The sequence below is a fragment of the Oncorhynchus clarkii genome, chromosome 7 (assembly GCF_045791955.1).
Source record: "Oncorhynchus clarkii lewisi isolate Uvic-CL-2024 chromosome 7, UVic_Ocla_1.0, whole genome shotgun sequence".
In the NCBI taxonomy this organism is placed as follows: Eukaryota; Metazoa; Chordata; class Actinopteri; order Salmoniformes; family Salmonidae; genus Oncorhynchus; species Oncorhynchus clarkii.
The window spans coordinates 20,086,393-20,106,166 of record NC_092153.1 but is presented as its reverse complement, the minus strand read 5'-3'; the positions used below and the strand labels follow the sequence as shown (position 1 = coordinate 20,106,166).

General features: G+C 43.9%; 1 protein-coding gene across 1 annotated transcript in view; it reads left to right on the top strand.

The window, feature by feature from the left end:
- The window catches only part of LOC139413011 (nck-associated protein 5-like), a 158,725-nt gene that overhangs the window by 29,194 nt on the left and 109,757 nt on the right, over nucleotides 1-19,774 (top strand). The window contains exon 3 of the mRNA XM_071159975.1: nucleotides 11,681-11,754. Coding sequence (XP_071016076.1) covers nucleotides 11,681-11,754 — 74 coding nt within the window. The remainder of the gene's footprint in view (nucleotides 1-11,680; nucleotides 11,755-19,774) is intronic.

Here is a 19,774-nt window from a genome sequence, read left to right as displayed (position 1 = left end):
GACAGGCAAGGGTCAAAAACCAGGAGGACGAGAAAAAGAGAGACTGGGGAAAACCAGGAGCTGAGACAAAAAGCTGATAGTCTTGAACAAACAAGATGAACTGGCAACAGACAGACAGAAGACACAGGTATAAATACCCAGAGGATAAGCGGGGAAGATGGGCAACACCTGGAGGGGGGTGGAGACAAGCACAAGGACAGGTGAAACAGATCTGGGCATGACACATCAACTGCATTATGTGATGGTGAGTGGATGAACAGCTCTTGTAAGGTAATGCTTTCAGTGTAGCGGGCGCACCATTGTATACCTCGGAGAGTGAGCTGATTTAACTTGAATCACTCCAGTCGGCCTAAAGAATGGATCTATGATAAAGGATTTCCCAAGGGGGGGCACCTCTAGATAAAGAGGGGGGGGAACCCCTAGATAAAGAGGGTTAGCTAAGTAAAGAAATAATAACGACAGAACCGCATTTGTTATCGTAGGAGCAAATAGCTGGCCTAACCGCAGGAAGTTCAACTCTCGCCTTTTGACATTTTCCCACAGTAGCCAAAGCATCACTCGCTAATCCCAGAGATCAGAGGTTGAAAGATGAGGACGTCTTGAAAAAGAGAAAATAACACAAATAAACAAAAAGTGCAGTTTTAAATCCGTTGTGTGACAGCCGAGAAGATACAGTGACATCACTCTGCCAAATGACACATGCTTGTTTTATGTCCGACTGACCATTGACTTGTCTTCCTTATTTGGGCTGGGATCGCCTTTAGGGGTTAGCACCTTGGCTTTGCGCTAACGCTCCCAGGCATCTGTCGAATCCCAAGACGAGAGTTTTCATGTGTGATGATGTCACCCCAGTCTGAGTCTTAATGAGAACCAGAAGTTCTGTCGAATTCCTCCGAGTCTGTTCCATCTGGAAGCAATGAAACAAAGATGGCGACTAAAAATAGAGGCCCACTCGAGATAATAATGAAACAGATTTATTGCTTACGGTGTAATAAGCATACAGTACATCTTCAAATTCCATACCTGACTGTAAATAGTGAAGGCCTCTTAAAAATAATGGTACAAAGTTGCTTAACCACGTAGCCCGTTACACCCATACGTATATATGGGTTGAAAATTACAGATTTGGACACTGATAAATGCCTAAATTGGAATGCAGTGGCTGTAACATGCTATACATGATGCCAGAGCTCTGGGTCTCTGCTTCACAGCTCTGTATGGGTTTTGACTGACAGCCGTCCTGAACTTGAGCACCGTGCGCGACAAGAAGTTGCCCCCATCCTTCCCCGGTAATTGGTCAACTTTAGCGCCTTTTTTGTTGTCCGAGTGGGGGAAATACTGTAAATTATGAGGACTCAATGTATTTTTAAAGGTGAGCCGTTGAGGATTATAATAAATATAACTTTGATGTCATTACAAGCAAGTCAAACACCTGTGAATCCAATATGCTTTTCACATTTCCATATCGTAAAACTCAAATGATACACAGTGTCAACGTTTATGATCACTATGTTTATGATCACCCTGGGTTGTCCTGAGCAGAATGAGCCTGTGTTTTCCGCGTTGTGACGAAGATTTGCCGCGGGTCACTCATCTGAATGCACTCATGACTCCATTCTAAGCGCATCAAAATGACCATCTGCTTCTCTCAAAACCGTACACTGTAAGATCGCGTTTGATCATTTTCCTCCTCACGTTGGCAATAGAACAAGCTTTCTATTTAGGCCCACCTGACCCAGATTAGGATTTCTAATGGACCGTTTTTGGATTGCGTATACAACAGTATTGTGTAAAGGCAGGATACAGGGCCGTGTTCCAAACGAAACAACCACAATAAACACCTTGTAGTTGAAGACTCTTCTTTGAGTCACACAAGTGAATTCAAAAGATTTGGGAACTGTGCAGACTTTGGAGACACCCGTTAGACCTCTCACTCCAACCCATGTCATTTTCTTTGTCTTGTTTTCCACCTACCTCATATTTTCAAAGAATATTCTTTTCATGTTACTGAAGGCATCCAGAGGATTTTCTTGTGTCAGGTGAACAGTTTTGTCCTCACCTTTTAGTCTAATAATTTCCCCAGAAACGTTTAATTGCTGCCATGGTTGTCTACGTGCTTTCCATATTTCTTCAGTAAGAAACATTTCCTTTAGCCCTATCCGTATAGGCCAATTCCCACGAGTGTATAGGGTTAAGTTAATTATGGAAGTTGACTAATTTTGAATGCACCTTTGGACTGTGTGCTATTATCGGCAATAATCCATCTTTCGATTTGACCTAAAATCTCACTTGAACTTTATATACAATTTGTAAATCCACTCCACAGAAACGCGAAAGTAAAAATAGGCCAACATAACAATAACATACTTTTATAGCAAGGATAATTAGCAGGATAACGGTACGTCATATAGCTTTTCATCATTTTGTGCTGCTCAGATACCAGGTTTTTATTCCCCTTAATCTCCCCAAATCACTTGACTGTGTGCCACTGTGTACTCAGCAGACACACTGAGTAGTCTGTGTGCCCAGAAACCTACTAGAAACACATGACATGGATCCCATTAAAGTGGCTGAAGAAAGAGAGAGAGAGAAAGGAAATTGCCTCTTGAGAAGGCGCTTGTTGACTAACACTCATCACTTAGTGCCTAATGGGCTCATTCTGCATTCATGTGGGATGCCTTCAAAGAAGAAGTATAGCAAATGTCCCGACTTCCAAGGACTTCCACGGATGCTGCACATATCATCCTCATACAGTGTGTTTCTGTATCACAAGATTAACACTAACATAGCATGTTAACACTTTTAGGTTAGAGTGCAAAGTTCCCTGATACATACAGTATCAGTTTGATGTTTGGTTTAGCTGTGGAAGGCTGGACATTGCAGGTTGAAGATCTGGAGGCTATATGTTGTAGGCATAACACTATGTTCAGATACACCTGCCTACTGTAATATATGACAGGAAATCACCCTCTGCACCGTATCTGCATGAAAGCAATTTAAGACCCAAGAGAGGTTAAAAGTTACGACAACCAATCATTGCTCACATTTCTCATTCCTGTTTCAAAAGACCTTTATACACACACACACACACACACACACACACACACACACACACACACACACACACACACACACACACACACACACACACACACACACACACACACACACACACACACAAACACATATCCCCCTTCAAAATAGGAAACCCATCCTATTCCTATCTGTTGTCTATCACTGTCACTTAAAATGGAAATATGGCTTGTGATAAGGATGAAAGGGGGCAGGGGGAATGACAGCGGTGCAAACAAACAGTGTTCCCGTTGTCACATTACCATTCTGTCAGGCTTCAACATTCCTGCTCCCTGTTCCCCGGCAACAGGGAATCTCCCTGGCATTCAGGGCCATTCCAGTGGGAGATGAGATTTGGAAATCAGGCAGAAGCAGATCCTAACCTTCCAGCTCCAGCTTTTCCGAGGAATGTTTTGCCTGCCTGCCTCGACATCTGCCTAACACATGGGTCAACCTAGACACAGCGAGTGCGTCCCAAATGGCACCCTATTCCCTATAGAGTGCACTACTTTTGACCAGGACCCTATAGGGAATAGGGTGCCATTTGAGACGTAACCCAGCCTAATCAATAAATCACCCAGCAGATTAAACAGAGAAAATATACTGTAAGAAACCTGAAGCTGTGGGGTTTATTACATTGATAATACACAAGACAGGTCAAATGGTGGAGAAATATATATTTATATGTACGGAGAAAAATACATTAAAAAAAACATGCTCTCGGGGGTCTGGAGTTTGCGTTGAGGAGACCAAGCTGTGCTCATTTGGTTTACCGTGAATGTGTTCTCAAGTCTGGCTTCTCTCCATTCGTTGCTCCCATAACGTCGGCAGCGAAGACTATGATAAGCGTTCGCTTGGATTTCGCTGTTTTACTGGTGTCAGGCTAGGTGAGGCGGTCATAAAACAAGTCACTAACTTCATGTGACTGGGGAGGATTTCTTCCTTTTTTTTTTTAATAGGTTTTGGGTGGGAGCAAAAATATCTCACTAAGCCGACTCACTCTGGGATAACACTAGCCTAGCCGGCTTAGACCTTTCTAGCGCTTTCAGCACCGTTCACTGGCCAAAACAGTGAGCTGGAACGACAAACCCCTCATTGACAAGGTGTGAATTTAGCCGATACACAAGGACACAAAGCATATACAGTATGTTCAGCTTCAATAAGGTGAGAGGCAATATAGAGTGAATGGCTGCTGTTTGAGCAAAGAGAACACTGACTGAAAGTGAATGCCGCTCGCTGAATGTGCCTAATGTGTCTCATTTCCCATGAAGCTAAGGGGTAGCCAGGCCACCTGATCGCTGCGGCTCTCGTTAGTATGTTGGCAGAGCCAATTGTGCATGGCTAGGCTAGGTGTGGTGCCTGCCTGTCAAAGCCTGCACAAACAGAAGCTGAGATCCCCTCCGGTGGATCAACATCTGGTTCTCTCTCTCTCTCTCTCTCTCTCTCTCTCTCTCTCTCTCTCTCTCTCTCTCTCTGTCTCTCTCTCTCTCTCTCCATTCCTCTCTCTCTGTCTCTCTCTCTCCATTCCTCTCTCTCTGTCTCTGTCTCTGTCTCTGTCTCTCTCTCTCTCTCTCTCTCTCTCTCTCTCTGTCTCTCTCTCGTACCACTATCTCTCTCCTCTATCCTCGGTCTCTCTCTATCTCTCTGTCTCTCTCCTCTCTGTCCTCGGTCTCTCTCTCTCTCTCTCCCTGGGCGCTGAGAGGGCATTATTCTGGGGTGCGATATCCTGGTTACCGTTTCATTTCCGTCACCACCCCTCCTGTTCTAAACACACCTGGATGGATATTAGTCCCCAGACGGTCGTAACAACGGGCAACCGTCGACCTGTAAAGTCTGGCCACAGATCTGTCGGACTCTTTTAATGTGACCGTTTTTAAATGAATGGCATGGTTCTAAACATCAATATGGTGTATGAATGCAGTGTCTATTTTCCTATTTCACTACCTGCTTTTAGAACTGTTTCATATGAATTGAACATATATACAGTATTTTTTTAAATGTAGAAATATATAGTTTAATTTCTAATAGACCCATTCTTTAGGTGTTCTACCCTCCACACATGTTTTCTGAGATACTGTCAAACAGAGGCTCTATGTTTAGTTTCCAAATGACATAGTGGCTTCATCTCTACACAGGTTGTACTATGGGGTGTTATTGAGTGGGCATGTCAGGTTGGATTTATTATATTTTTCAATTTTCTTGAGTATGATTTGCTTGGGGAACAGGCTTGGCTACTGTTCCGCCACATACTGCACAGGAATGAATGACCCACTCTTTGACTAGCCAACTGGGCGTTGGAAGGAGGAGAGAGGAGACAGGGGCTATTTAAGTGTTGAATATATCTTAATGTTTGGAAAGATAATCTGACACATTCGGATTCCTGACGGCCCGGGGAGGTGTTGATGTCTGTCTGGTGTGTTTGTGTGTGTTTGTGTGTTTGTGTGTGTGTGTGTGTGTGTGTGTGCGTGCGTGTGTGTGTGTGCGTGTGTGTGTGTGCGTGTGTGCGTGCGTGTGTGTGTGCGCGTTTGCGCGCGTGCTAGGACCAGGACGGGCAAGGTACTGTAAGAGGACATCAGATAACTGAAACCCACCCTAGAGGATGAACAGGCTTCCTTTGTGTAATCAGGTAATCCATATTCCCAGATCTGGACCCATTTGGGTGTGGTATGCAAGGGATGAATTTAGCACTGCAGGCTTTGTCTACCTGGTTTAGCCTGTTCCGTCTTTTATACTGACGCCGTTTCAAACCACTATGTATTCTGCAGTTTTTTAATATGTTTTTAGAGTGTATAGAATTGTCAGTTACTCTCCGAATGTTTTTAGAGTGTATAGAATTGTCAGTTACTCTCCGAATGTTTTTAGAGTGTATAGAATTGTCAGTTACTCTCCGAATGTTTTTAGAGTGTATAGAATTGTCAGTTACTCTCCGAATGTTTTTAGAGTTTATAGAATTGTCAGTTACTCTCCGAATGTTTTTAGAGTTGATAGAATTGTCAGTTACTCTCCGAATGTTTTTAGAGTTTATAGAATTGTCAGTTACTCTCCGAATGTTTTTAGAGTTGATAGAATTGTCAGTTACTCTCCGAATGTTTTTAGAGTTTATAGAATTGTCAGTTACTCTCCGAATGTTTTTAGAGTTGATAGAATTGTCAGTTACTCTCCAAATGTTTTTAGAGTTGATAGAATTGTCAGTTACTCTCCGAATGTTTTTAGAGGATAGAATTGTCAGTTACTCTCCGAATGTTTTTAGAGTTTATAGAATTGTCAGTTACTCTCCGAATGTTTTTAGAGTTGATAGAATTGTCAGTTACTCTCCGAATGTTTTTAGAGTTTATAGAATTGTCAGTTACTCTCCGAATGTTTTTAGAGTTGATAGAATTGTCAGTTACTCTCCGAATGTTTTTAGAGTTTATAGAATTGTCAGTTACTCTCCGAATGTTTTTAGAGTTGATAGAATTGTCAGTTACTCTCCGAATGTTTTTAGAGTTTATAGAATTGTCAGTTACTCTCCGAATGTTTTTAGAGTTTATAGAATTGTCAGTTACTCTCCGAATGTTTTTAGAGTTGATAGAATTGTCAGTTACTCTCCGAATGTTTTTAGAGTTTATAGAATTGTCAGTTACTCTCCAAATGTTTTTAGAGTGTATAGAATTGTCAGTTACTCTCCGAATGTTTTTAGAGTTTATAGAATTGTCAGTTACTCTCCGAATGTTTTTAGAGTTGATAGAATTGTCAGTTACTCTCCGAATGTTTTTAGAGTTTATAGAATTGTCAGTTACTCTCCAAATGTTTTAGAGTGTATAGAATTGTCAGTTAGTCTCCGAATGTTTTTAGAGTTTATAGAATTGTCAGTTACTCTCCGAATGTTTTTAGCCCTTTTAATACAGCTTTTTTCTTTTAATGTTTGCTCTCAGTGTGAAGAACTTTGTGATTTACTGTAAATGAAAAGACCTCTACAAATGTAATGTATTGTTATCATTATTATTACTCTAGTCCTCTGCTGAGCTCTGAAGAAAGCATTTCGCTTCGTACTGGCGGCATATTGGTTTCTGACGTCAAGGCCTACAAACCAGATCACTCAGCTCTCCATGGCTTCTCATGACAAATCACATGTAATCACCATAGTAACCCCTTGATAACATAGATCCATGCCTTCATCAGGCTATTTTATCTAATCTATTACAGTCTTTGGGGGTGGGAGGTTGATGGGCAGGATTGATTTGGTATGTTGAAGTCATTTTGACCCGAGTAATGACTCTGAGGGAAAGGTCATCAGTGCTGTGCTACAGATAAGCCTCTGATAACATTAATTGATTCAAGCGAGGGCTAAGGACGGATACAATGAGCAGTTTCAATATCTGTGTAACCGCCAGTCTGATGCCTATCTTTGCCTGAGACATAAAGACTTGCGTTCACTCCCCGGGTCAGTGCCTAGGCTTTAGCGCAGAGGGCTGTCATAGTCATGAGGCCATATGACTATGCCATATGAGCTCTGACGTGTCGACACCCAGGAAAGTTTGTAATATCATTCATTCCCAACTAGCCATAAAAATGTCCTCAGAAAGAAGTGTTACGTTCTATAGGCATAACCTTTGACTGTCATAATCCAGTCGGGAATTCCACATTCCATCTCCCCTTGAACGTCTTACATAGAGCAGATTTCCAGTTGGCTAAAGTGGGTCCCTAGGCCACTCTGCCATGTCATCGGGTCTCGGCCTGCCTTACGGCCAGAGAGGTGGGGAGGAGGGGTCTGGCGGTTGGGGTTGAGATAGGTCCTGACCTTGGCTTTGACTGTTCTGACAGGTCTCACTCCCAGAGGCCACCGGGTAGCTCCAGGCTTTCTTATCTCTCTCACTCGCCTGCTGCCTGGGTCTCAGATCTACAACCCTGCCGAGGTGGGGTTGGGAGGAAATCACATTATAGATAGCTAGGACTTTAAAAGAAGACTGGAACACATACTGACCCCATACTGCAACTGGGTCAGGGCTGTGGCTGGGTTTGAGTTTTTCTCAGCCAAGACCTAAAGGAACTCATATGTTTACGGGGATATGATCCCACCCTTTACAGCCTTTCAGTATGTGTGGATCTGCCAGAGAGAGAGCGAGAGAGGGGGAGAGGGAGAGCGAAACGCTCTCATGGATGAATAATGAATCTAATGTTTTATTACTGAAATTCTTGGACCATTTCTTATAAACACATATGCGTGTGGCTGCGCGTTCGTGCACGTGAGCATGTGTGTCTGGCGTAAAGCAAAGCAATTTTGGCAGAGTTTCCGAGTGCCGCAGCAGTGGGGGACAAAGCTCATTTTAAAATGTCCTAAAGATTAGGAGGCACATGATCGGTTGGAGGGCTGCAGGATATGGGCCTCACAGCATGCCCAGTGGGGGAAGCCCTCTCCCTAAACAGCTGTAGCCTTCTTATCAACCCCTCTCACATACAGAGTAAACAGGAACTGCCATCGGCTGCCATAGACCAGAAACATGAACAAACACACAAAGGAAACTACAGTGTGAAAGTGTGTGCCTACGCCAGCCAATTCCAGCTCAACAAATCCCAGTGCTCTGTTTCTCCCCTTGACTCCTACACTGAAGTTGAAATTGGATGCGGAATTTGGATGCTTGTTCATTCTTTGTCTTGTGTCCATCCTACAAAGAGAACCAGAGGAACGGACTGTATAACGGGCAAATCAGACACATTTGCAGATGATTGCATCGGATAAGACAGTCCCCGTCATCGCTAACTTACTTCGAGACATTTTATCGCCTGTTAGTGAGCTCGTATGACTTTTAGACCCTCTATAAACAACTTCCTTTGTTTTCTGCCTGGTAGGATTTGCTTAACCATGGGTTCTGCAGACACTTCACGAATGAGTCTCACAAGACTGTTGACTCGAGGTTTGTGCAGACAGAGAAGGTATAGTTTTGATACTGCGGAGGAGGAGTTTGAGGAGTTTGCACGCCGCACCGGGCACTGTTTTACAACTTCCCAGTGATACGGCGACGGTCTCTGTCAAGGTGATATTCTGTCCTGATGAACGTTAGTGCTATTTAGACACTTCAACCACCTCAAGGAATCGTTTGGTTTGTATCGCAATCCAAGTGTACTTCGCGAAATATGCGTTCGATAAAGTTTGAGGCAAAGGTCCATCATTTTCTCTCTCCCAATGTAGGCGCGCGGGCCCCTGTGGGAACCCTGCAGCTTTCGCACACACAGTAAAAATGTCAGGAGTAATGCCCCACCAAAGATGTAATGCAATACATGGCAGCGTGCTCCACATAACATATACGAGTCAGGCCTTAAATCGCCGGGTCTACATACCCTCCATTTGACATTACGACAGGCCACTGCACATTCTTTGCATGCCTTCCTGTATGAGGAGGAGTACGCCAGAACCCTATCATTAGCAGAGGTTTCCGCGATGACAACAGAGGCTTAGCTAGCTGCGCTTAACGTTTGATGTGGGGTGTAAATCTTTTTGTGACATGGCACTCTGGTGATGGGTAGATCTCTCTGAGAGACAGGGAAAACCATTACCGGGCTGAATCCTAACTTGAGATCTGCTTAACGTGGACTTTTGCTTAAATCATTGGGCATCTCAAGTTAGGATTTGGACCTACGAGACTATGTGGCCAATGGTCTCTAACATCTCCTGACAATTCCTCTGTATGACAACTTCTTTCCATTCTAAATTGATAGAGCTGGATGCACTATAGTTGAGGTTTAGCAACTTTTGTTAACTAAACTTGGACGTGACCTTGTTCCTGCAGGATTTGGACGCTACTCAGATCATTCTCCCATGTTCCTATCCTATCACTCTGATACTGTAAGCAACCCTGAGTCGCGTAACCCGGAAGCCAGCCAGGCTCAAACCCGGAACTGTAGTGACGCCTCAAGCACTACAGTGCCTTAGATCGCTGCACCACTCGGTAGGCAACTTCATTTGGTCCTTATGACAGTCAGTGGGTTTAGTGTGACTGCCATCTCTGCTGGGTGTAGTGACTTATGACTTCCAGATGGCCTTGGGGACACCACTGATAAGCAGCACCAACACTTTGAAATATTCCGTTCAGATACTGTACGAGGACTAGTAAGTACGTATGTGCACTTAACCATTTTTCTTATAGGTCACAAGCAAATGATGAAGAAAGTGAAAATAAGATGATTTCATCAGGTTATTTGGATGTCCTTTCGTATGAATGACAAAATAACACATTGTCACGTGGCCATCGCCATGTTCTTCTGGCTTCTGTCCCTGCCCTTGATGATCATTGGTCACTTAGTATGCCCTTGACTGGCGACTTTGGCTGGAAGTCTGGGCTTGTGCCATCTTCAGTTGGCACAGGGGCATACTGGAGACGGTGGGCACCTGCAGTGGCTGGCCTCAGGTCAGTCCTGAAGTGTGATAATTGCCCTGGAGCCAGCCATACGGTTGCCTTCTGAGAAGCGTGCTCTTAAGAGCTACTGTGAACACATCCCAGTTCCAATGTCTGACGATAAGGGGTTCTCTCTATTTTCAGCTTAAGAAAGACCATTACAGTGTTCCTCAATGTAGGTTGTACCATATAATGTATACAGTCTGTACCATCATATTTTCCCAGCTCTGGATACACACAGTATATTTACACTATTAAGTCTGTCTAGCACGAACAATAGGCTCATGGGACGAGTCTAAACGATACTCAGCTGGGTCATCTCTCAGAGGAATTCCCCATGATTCAATTATACGTGAACGGCACACGACGGCGGTCTAAAAATCAATGGAGGGCGTCTGTGGTCGTGAGATAACGCTTTACCCAAGAGAGGCATCACCAATACCAGTAATTCATTCAAGCTAGCCACAACCACGACCAAAGGATAAAGAAGCCACTACAGGTAGTTCCTATATAGCCAACCACTGACACAGTCACTGTCTGCGTCTCCAAATAACAGCTGGGTGGAATATTATGGCTAGGTGGCCAATATCTTCTACACTAATGTCTTATGCTCACTATACAGGCATGGCATAGACGAGCACATCATTAGGGCAAAGTCAAATAAGCTGGACATCTGTTTTTCCATACTGTTCCCGGGTCTCTGCTCATTTGGCCCGTGCTGTAATTCAATAGCACACTTTGGGAGTGTGTGTGTGTGGAGTATGTGTGTGTGTGAAGGTATTCCCTCTTGACACCACACAGCTGGCCGCTTGCACTCAGGGCCAGCCAGGCGAAGTTACCCAGCGGTGCTTCTGGAGTTACACTCTTGAAAACGAACACCCCAAAAAGTATTGACCCTATGAAGGAATCCCACCTTTTTTGAAACACAGTCCAGTTCTGCCTCAGTGTTCCTCTTCACACTTGGAAGAGCAGTGTGTGGAAACAAGGCACCGGCTGGACAAATACACAATATGGTTTTGGTCTGTATTTTCATACTCCATGTAGGCTTCTATATGGACTTGTGCCTTTTTTGTGGTTTACCACTGCTGTTGATAAACACAAGAGACCCCTGAACTTCATAATAATCGAGGTAGTGTAGGATTGTTGGGCTGTTCTTGATATTACTGATATTTTTCCTCCATGGAATCCATCTTTGGAATCCATCTTTGACACTCATCTCCATCTGTTGTTTACAGGGGTACATGGATGCCAACAAGTGCATCGAGGAGCTACTCAAACAGCTGGACGAAGAGCGGAGGAATGTCCGAAGGTAAGGGAGGATCCTCGATCTGCGCTGTGACAGCTGCTGCTGTTTGCCAATAAATATCAACAGCTGAATGCAATCTATTCTCAATGAGAACCAGCCGAACAATGTTGTTAAGTTTGGGAAGCTGACACAGTGCTTTGTGTGTAGTCTTGGTGAGAAAATGCTATTGTGAAGTGAGGGTGAGGACAAAGTTGCTGAAGGTGGGGAAAGACAAAGACGTACGTTCAGTCCATTTCAGTTTTGGGGTTGGCTGGGGACATTTCTCATGGAGACAATGGGGATGTGGAGAGGCCAAACTCATGACCTTGGCCCTCAAACCTATCCTTAGACCCTTGACTCTCCATGTCAAAAGAGCTGATTTCCCCCCATCCAGGAACAATTTTCCCCTTGAGCGAGCAGGGAGGCCTGAGAGAAGGGTCTCTGAGTGGACCCAGGGTGAATGGTGGGGGTTAGAGGTTGACCGCTGACCAGGGCCTTTGCTACGGCAGGCCGGCTTTCAATAGAAGGGTAAGGAAGTGGTGTGTAAAATAATGATTGTCTTGTCCACAGTCTCACTCACACTAATTTAGAAGAGGAGACCCTTCCTCTTTTGACCAGGAAAGTGACCTAATAACAGGTTTAGAGGGGCCTGGTTGTTATTGTGTGGACTGGCCCATGGGAGTTGTTGGGGTCTTCTCACTAGGGGCTGTTTGGAATCCACGAACTTGCTTAGACCTGGAGGGACATTGGGGACAGTGGGGGCAATAGCTAGGGTGGCTGACCCTAAGGTTTTCGTGATCGTTGTTTAGTTTTGCTCAGGAGTTTTAATTTGTGTGTTTACGTAATTTTTTCTGCACGTAAAACTGAATGATTTTCTAATTCAATAATGATAATTTAGTCTATTCAACATTTCTTCCAGTAACTCATATAGATAATCACTTACCTACAAATACTTTTAACTGACTTACGTATAATTACAATATTCAAATTCATGGTAATAAACCTCCTTGGAAGAGACAGCTACGCTGACAGACCTGACAGACCAGATCCTAGGGATCGTGGCGCTTTTCTTCGGATGTTGCTCGATAGTGTTAGTGACAGTGATAAATGACTCCACACATTCTTTTGTTGGGCTGAAGCAGAAACTCAGGACTGATAAAGACAGGCACGCCTCCTTCCCTTTATTACGCTGTGTCTTACGGCTACATTATCGAGAGGACTTACATTGTATTCCTCTTTTTTTCCTGGGAATATGGAGGCAATCAATCCATCAAGAAGATGGAGAGAGAACTAATTGGATTTCACTAATTGAGTGCTTGTTATTTCTGTGTCCTACTGACCCAATGCAAACATGTATTTATACAGTCTATCACATTATAAATTAGTATTAAACAGACGTAGGATATTGTACCTGGTGTCAATATTACGTGCCATACTGTAAATGCCCTTTGTTTGATATTTTTACTACATTGTTAGGAGCTAGTAAAACAAGCATTTCGCTGCACCCTCTATAACATCTGCTAAACTGTTATCAGACCAATACACTCTGTTCCACTTATACTTCCACTTGTACTGTGTTTTCAAATACCCCTCCATATACCCCTCAAAATACCCCTCCATATACCCCTAAAAATACTCCTGAAGAGAGGCATAATAAGTAATGTCAAACTGTGTATGAATTGCAGGAAATGCGTTTTAAAATGTCAAAAGAAATTCCGGGGGAGGAGCCCCGGACCCCTTTCTACTGTTCGACCACCCCAATATCTACACCACAATTTCGCCATTGCTATGCATTGTAATTGCAGGCTAAAAACAGATCACAAATCAAAAAAATATATGAAAATGTATGCCAACGAATACAAGAAAGCTCTCATCATATGTAAAACCCATCTGTTCCATAATATAGTCCTCCTTGTATCCACTCCTTTCCACAACACTCTGCATCACACACACACACACACACACACACACACACACACACACACACACACACACACACACACACACACACACACACACACACACACACACACACACACACAGCAACACTGGCCGAAGGAGCACAACAAAACCACAGTGGGGGCCTGCTGCGGCATCGCTCATTATTTCCTTAACTCTGATGACGTCCATGACAAACACAAACAAAGGCTCCACAGCCCTGTGTCAACATCATATTTAAAACCTCCAAACAAGACGAGGCATGTCATGATGCATCATGTAAGCTTTCCTTATGGTTGTTACGGTTATATCTGATTCTCTCGGAACGTATCAAACATAGGTTGATTGTATGTGGAAATTATTGGCCGAAAGAAGGATTCACAGTAGATGTATTTGGCCAAACAACAATATTAAGTCTATGTTATGTACATCTATCTCTACATGTAAGTAGAGAGGGAATGTGGTGAAAGTGAAGTGAGTGACAGCTTTCTCTCTGTTTAGACAGTGAGCTATTGAATGGGAGCAGGCGTGATTTGGATGAGGACATATGGATGCTGCTTTAGGACACTAAAAAGCATGACTGGCCGGGTGGAAGGTCACGTGCCCTGTTTGAAAAGCTGCTGCGTCGAGGGAACAGAAATATATAATCTTCCTTGGCCTTGGATTAAAACAATGCAGATTAGTTTTTTTTCCCTCTTTCTGCCAATTCCTCCTTTTCCCCTTCATCTCCTCCTTCTTGAACTCTGTCCACGTGTCCACGTGCGTTGGGATTGCTTGTGATCTTATCTTATGTAATGAAAGTGTTTTTCATTCCATACTAAGTCTCTATTGACCTTCCTTTGGGTATCTGTGTCAACATTTTATGTAGAATGCTGTCCGTTGATCAGCCAAGTGGCCAAAGCTGGTCTCACCTGGCCTTACCCTTAGCAGATGGTGTGTGTCTTTGTTTGTCTGTGACCCCTCCACACCTTGGAGGACTCAGGGACTCAGGGTAGCAGGGAGGTGGGGTGGGGAGCAGGGGAGAATGGGTACACTGCTGGAGATCTATGGAGGATCGTCTCTTAGGCTATGAGGACCGGCAAGTCGTGCATCTGCAGCCCCTCCTGAATGGACATTAGCCAGGACATCTGCTAATCAATAAACTATTTATCATCTTTAGAGAGGAATTATCCCTCCAAATTTGAGGGAAGTGGGAGGTCTGGCAGTTGGTTTTGATAGATTATCGGTCCATTTTGAAATATCTTTGTTTGGATGTATTTCTCTTTGGGTGTAAATGTAGAGGAAAGCAACTCTTTGTCGTTCTCTAACGTTCAGCCATAAATGTATACTGTATTCCCATAGCTGTCCTTCATTTGTCTGTGTGTGTCCTTTGCCTGATCAGGGCATTGCCACTACTCACCAGTACTGGATTATGCTTAGATGGTGAATTATAGCCACCAGAGCAGTGTGTTCATTTACCAGTTTAGCTTGCAAATGGGATTCCATCCATAGTAAATTAACTTATTTTCCTTCTGAATTCCCTCTAATTTATTTGGGCAATAATCCCTCCCTTCATGAAATTGCAGCGCCTCAGTTGAAGACCCTAATGCAGCATTATGATCATTAAAAACAGTTCATAGTTTAGTATATGATTAAATACATCTTTATCGAGTTCCATTTTGGGCGCAGACTGAGGGACACTTGAATTGAAAGCGAGCCCGTGTGTGTGTGTGTGTGTGTGTGTGTGTGTGCGCACGTGTATTCATGTTTATGTTTGTGTGTGTTCATCCACTATTATGATAGCACGCCAACGGAGGAGGCTTTTCCTACGCTGATGTTAACGGCTTGTGACTGTGGCTGTGCGGCTCACTGATGTTACTACGAGGCATGTCTCGACCTCAAAGACGCCTCTGTGCCTCCACCGCCGCTGTAATCCTGTGTGGAAGTGTGTGGCCCTCTCTCCCTCTCTCCCTCTCTCCATCTCTCCCTCTCTTCCCCTCTCTCCCTCTCTCCGTCTCTCCCTCTCTCCATCTCTCCCCCTCTCTCCCTCTCTCCATCTCTCCCTCTCTCCCTCTCCAGATGACGAGGATAGGGCCTTCCCTTGGTATGCCCCCCCCCCCCCAGGCTCTGTTCTGCAGCCGTCGCACTTGGGTGAAGGCCATGCATTTGACATCTGTAATTGGATAAGTTGACCAGTCTAACACTTTAATTTGATAATGCTAAGCCCCCCACCAGAGACCTAATACGGTCAATTGTGTATTTATGTGCCCTCCTGTGAGTGAGAGACTTAGCCTAATTCATTGATTAGAGGTCAGTTCCCCCACGATAGTTGGAGATAAATTAATCCATTGGTTTTCTATACAAATGTTCTGCAGAGAGATCCCCCCCTCTTTTTCCCTCAGCAAACTCTCATCAAATGAATGTTTGTATTTGATGGGATTCGGTTAAATATGTTTATTTTAGTAATCGGCGGTTATGTTACTATCGAGCTCTTACATGTGTGTCCTGATGAAAATAGTGTACTTTGAGCTACGCAAGAGTTCACTCTGAACAGGGAACTGAACAATGCTTGTGGAAACATGCACCATGTGCTTTTAGCCTGTACATTCCATATTTTATTAGCATAAAGCTAACTTTAGCTTAGTCTAAGCTTAGTCTTAGCTTAGTCTTAGCTTAGCTTACGCTTAGCTGCTTAGCTTGGAGCTTAATCAGAGCACCGTGGAGAGCTGTGCTCACTGTTGTGCATCTTGTTGGTCAATACTGGACTGTACTATCTATCAATTGAAGCTTAACTCATATAAATAGACCAGATGATGAAAACACTTCGGCCAATTCGTTCAAGCCTGACACTGTTGTTGGCCCATAACACAAGTCGGCCACGACTGCCACAGTGCATTATATGGATCTCCAACCACTAACACCAACCCAGTCTGGTCCTGTGCTGTTTATGTTTGTGGCTACTGTAAGATAGCCTGGTTAAACCAAACGGAGACGCTGCATTCACCAGTGATCCCAATTGAACCCCGCATTCAGTCTGGTTTAACCAGGCTTAACTGTAGGCTAAATGTAAGAGCCCTGCGGGTCTCCCGTGATTTATCAGTATGGCCAGGCCTGGCTAAAAACATGCATCAGTTTTATGGCGCTTATGAGAGGAAAGAGGTTAATCGAACGGGTTAATGAAGCATTTTATTGATACGTTCTCAAGGTCGCGTCGTCTTAACTCGCCGTTATATCTCTGTGCCATTGTACAGTGGAGAAGGAAAGCACTTAGGCTCGTGACTGAAATGTTATGCCGGTCCTTTATCCACTCGCCACCCCCACCATTCAGACCACATACTACCACAGAAGTGTCCTTGTTGGGCCATGCGTATCTCTTTATGATATACTCAAGGTCAATCATAAGTTAAGTGGTCATCTACAGTAGCGGCCATTTTGAATTTGAAAGCATCCTGTTACTTAAGATGAGTGTTTGTGTGCTTGTGTTCAATTCTTACATGACTGAGGTCAATGGTAGGCTATACAAAGAAGGGCTCTGTAAAATCTGTTCTAACCTCAGGGGTCTTTCCTGGTTAAATAGGTTGAATAAATAAACAATATTATACAACATTATAATAAAGGGACTTTTTGTTGTGCTGCTTACAGTACTGTAGGTCCAGTACTGTAGGTCCATTGAGTGGAGGTATTAGGACTGTTCTTGTGGAAAATCAGACCTGGTGAAGAAGAGTGGTCACTGTGGCGTTGTGTAATTACTAATGAACACTGCTATTTACCCAACCAACCCGATGGCTTCCACATCATAAATCTCATGATGCCCGCCATGCTAACTATAGCACCACATACACACATCACAGCGCTTGAGCCGCTATGTTGTTCTATTTTGAGCAAAATGGGTGGCATCTACAGTTGTGATGTTTTGAGTCTTTGTTAGTACAGTATATTAGGTGGGCGATTATTTCCTGTGATGTTTTGAGTGGAGTTCCTTGGCTTTATTACCAAGGTGAGCTAGTAGGCTAAACAATGTTTTTTGCTCTTTTGTACGTGTTCACCAAAGCATGCAGTTGTTTTGACTGACACGGTCGCTTTTAACCGTTTGGAACATCTTTGTATTGAGATGTGTGGCGAGATAGAGAATGTGCAGGTTTGGCGCAGTATGATTCTGGAAGTCACAGTGGCTGCATCTGTGCTGTTCACCTCCAGCCAAATACCAGACTGACTCAGTCAACATGTATTGGGTTTGGGTGCTATTAATGAATTAAACCGTGCTGTATGATTTCAGTACGGATTGTATTACAGTATTTATTGCTTTATAACATTGTATATGCTGTAGGTTTTGTGGTCCTTTTTAGCTCATGTGGTAGGTAGAGCATGGTGCTTATGACGCCAGGGTAGTGAGTTCGATTACTGGGACCACCTATACTTAAAATATATACACACATTACTGTAAGTCGCTTTGGATAAAAGTGTCTGCTAAATGGCATATATTATTAAATTTGATTATATATATATTATTTTGTGTCAGCATAGTAATCATTGGTTAACCTACTGGTCACAGATCAGTTTGTGCTGTCTGGTCAATTTGGCTTGCCAATGACCATAAGAATTGGCTATACAGGACTGTTCTGGGACCAGGCAAATCACTGTCCTGTTTAGAGTAGTAAAAATATGGTGTTTAATCCAAACGTACATCCCCGCATGTCATGCTCCCCCCTAGCCACAGCCCTTGCATAGCCCTGGCTAGCCATAGCCATTGCATTACACAGAAGTGTAACGACTCATGGTGTAATCATAACGACATACAGGAACTCAAGTCCTTCTGCTCACCCGATTTAGAATTCCTTACAGTCAAGTGCCGGCCATTTCACCTGCCAAGAGAATTCTCGTCAGTTATAGTCACACCTGTGTACATTCCCCCTCAAGCAGACACCAAGACGGCCATCAAGGAACTTCACCGGACGATATGCAAACTGGAAACCATATACCCTGAAGCTGCATTTATTGTAGCTGGAGATTTTAACATAGAACATTTGAGAACAAGTCTACCTAAATTCTTCCAGCATGTTGATTGCGCAACGTGCATGCGCAATACCCTTGACCACTGCTACTCTAACTTCCGCATGCATACAAAGCCCTACCACGCCCTCCGTTCGGCAAATCCGACCACGACACCATCTTGCTCCTTCCGTCTTATAGGCAGAAACTCAAACAGGGTATACCAGTGACAAGAACCATTCATCGCTGGTCCAACCAATCGTAAGCCACGCTTCAAGATTGTTTTAATCACGAGGACTGAAATATGTTCCGGTCAGCCTCAGAGAACAACATCGACCTTTACGCTGACACGGTGAGTACGTTTATAAAGAAGTGCATTGGAGATGTTGTACCCCCTGTGACTATTAAAACCTACCCTAACCAGATGGCGGAATTCGTGCAAAACTGAAAGCGCGATCCACTGCATTTAACCATGGAAAGGTGTCTGGGAATATGTCTGAATATAAACAGTGTAGCTATTCCCCCTGCAAGGCAATAAAACAAGCGAAATGCCAGTACAGGGACAAGGTGTAGTCGCAATTCAACGGCTCAGACATCAGATGTATGTGGCAGTGTCTACAGGAAATCACGGACTTCAAAAAGAAATCCAACCACGTCACTGACACTGATGTTTCGCTTCCAGTTTCGCTTTCACACCTTCTTTGCCCACTTTGAGGATAATACAGTGCCACCGTTGCGGCCTGCTAACAAGGACTGCACCCCCCTTCCTTATTCTCCGTGGCTGATGTGAGTAAAACATTTAAACGTGTTAACCCTCGCAAGGCTGCTGGCCCAGACGGCATCCCTAGAAGGGTCCTCAAGCATGTGCAGACCTGCTGGCTGGTGTGTTTACGGATATATTCAATCGCTCCCTATCCCAATCTGTTGTCCCAACATGATTCAAAATAGCTACCATTTTTCCTGTACCCAAGAATGCAAAGATAACTGAACTAAATGACTAAATGACTACTTATGTCATCATGAAGTGCTTTGAGAGACTGGTCAAGGATCATATCACCTCCACCTTACCGGCCACCCTAGACCGACTTCAGTTTGCATACCGCCCCCACAGGTCCACAGACGACACAATCGGCATCAC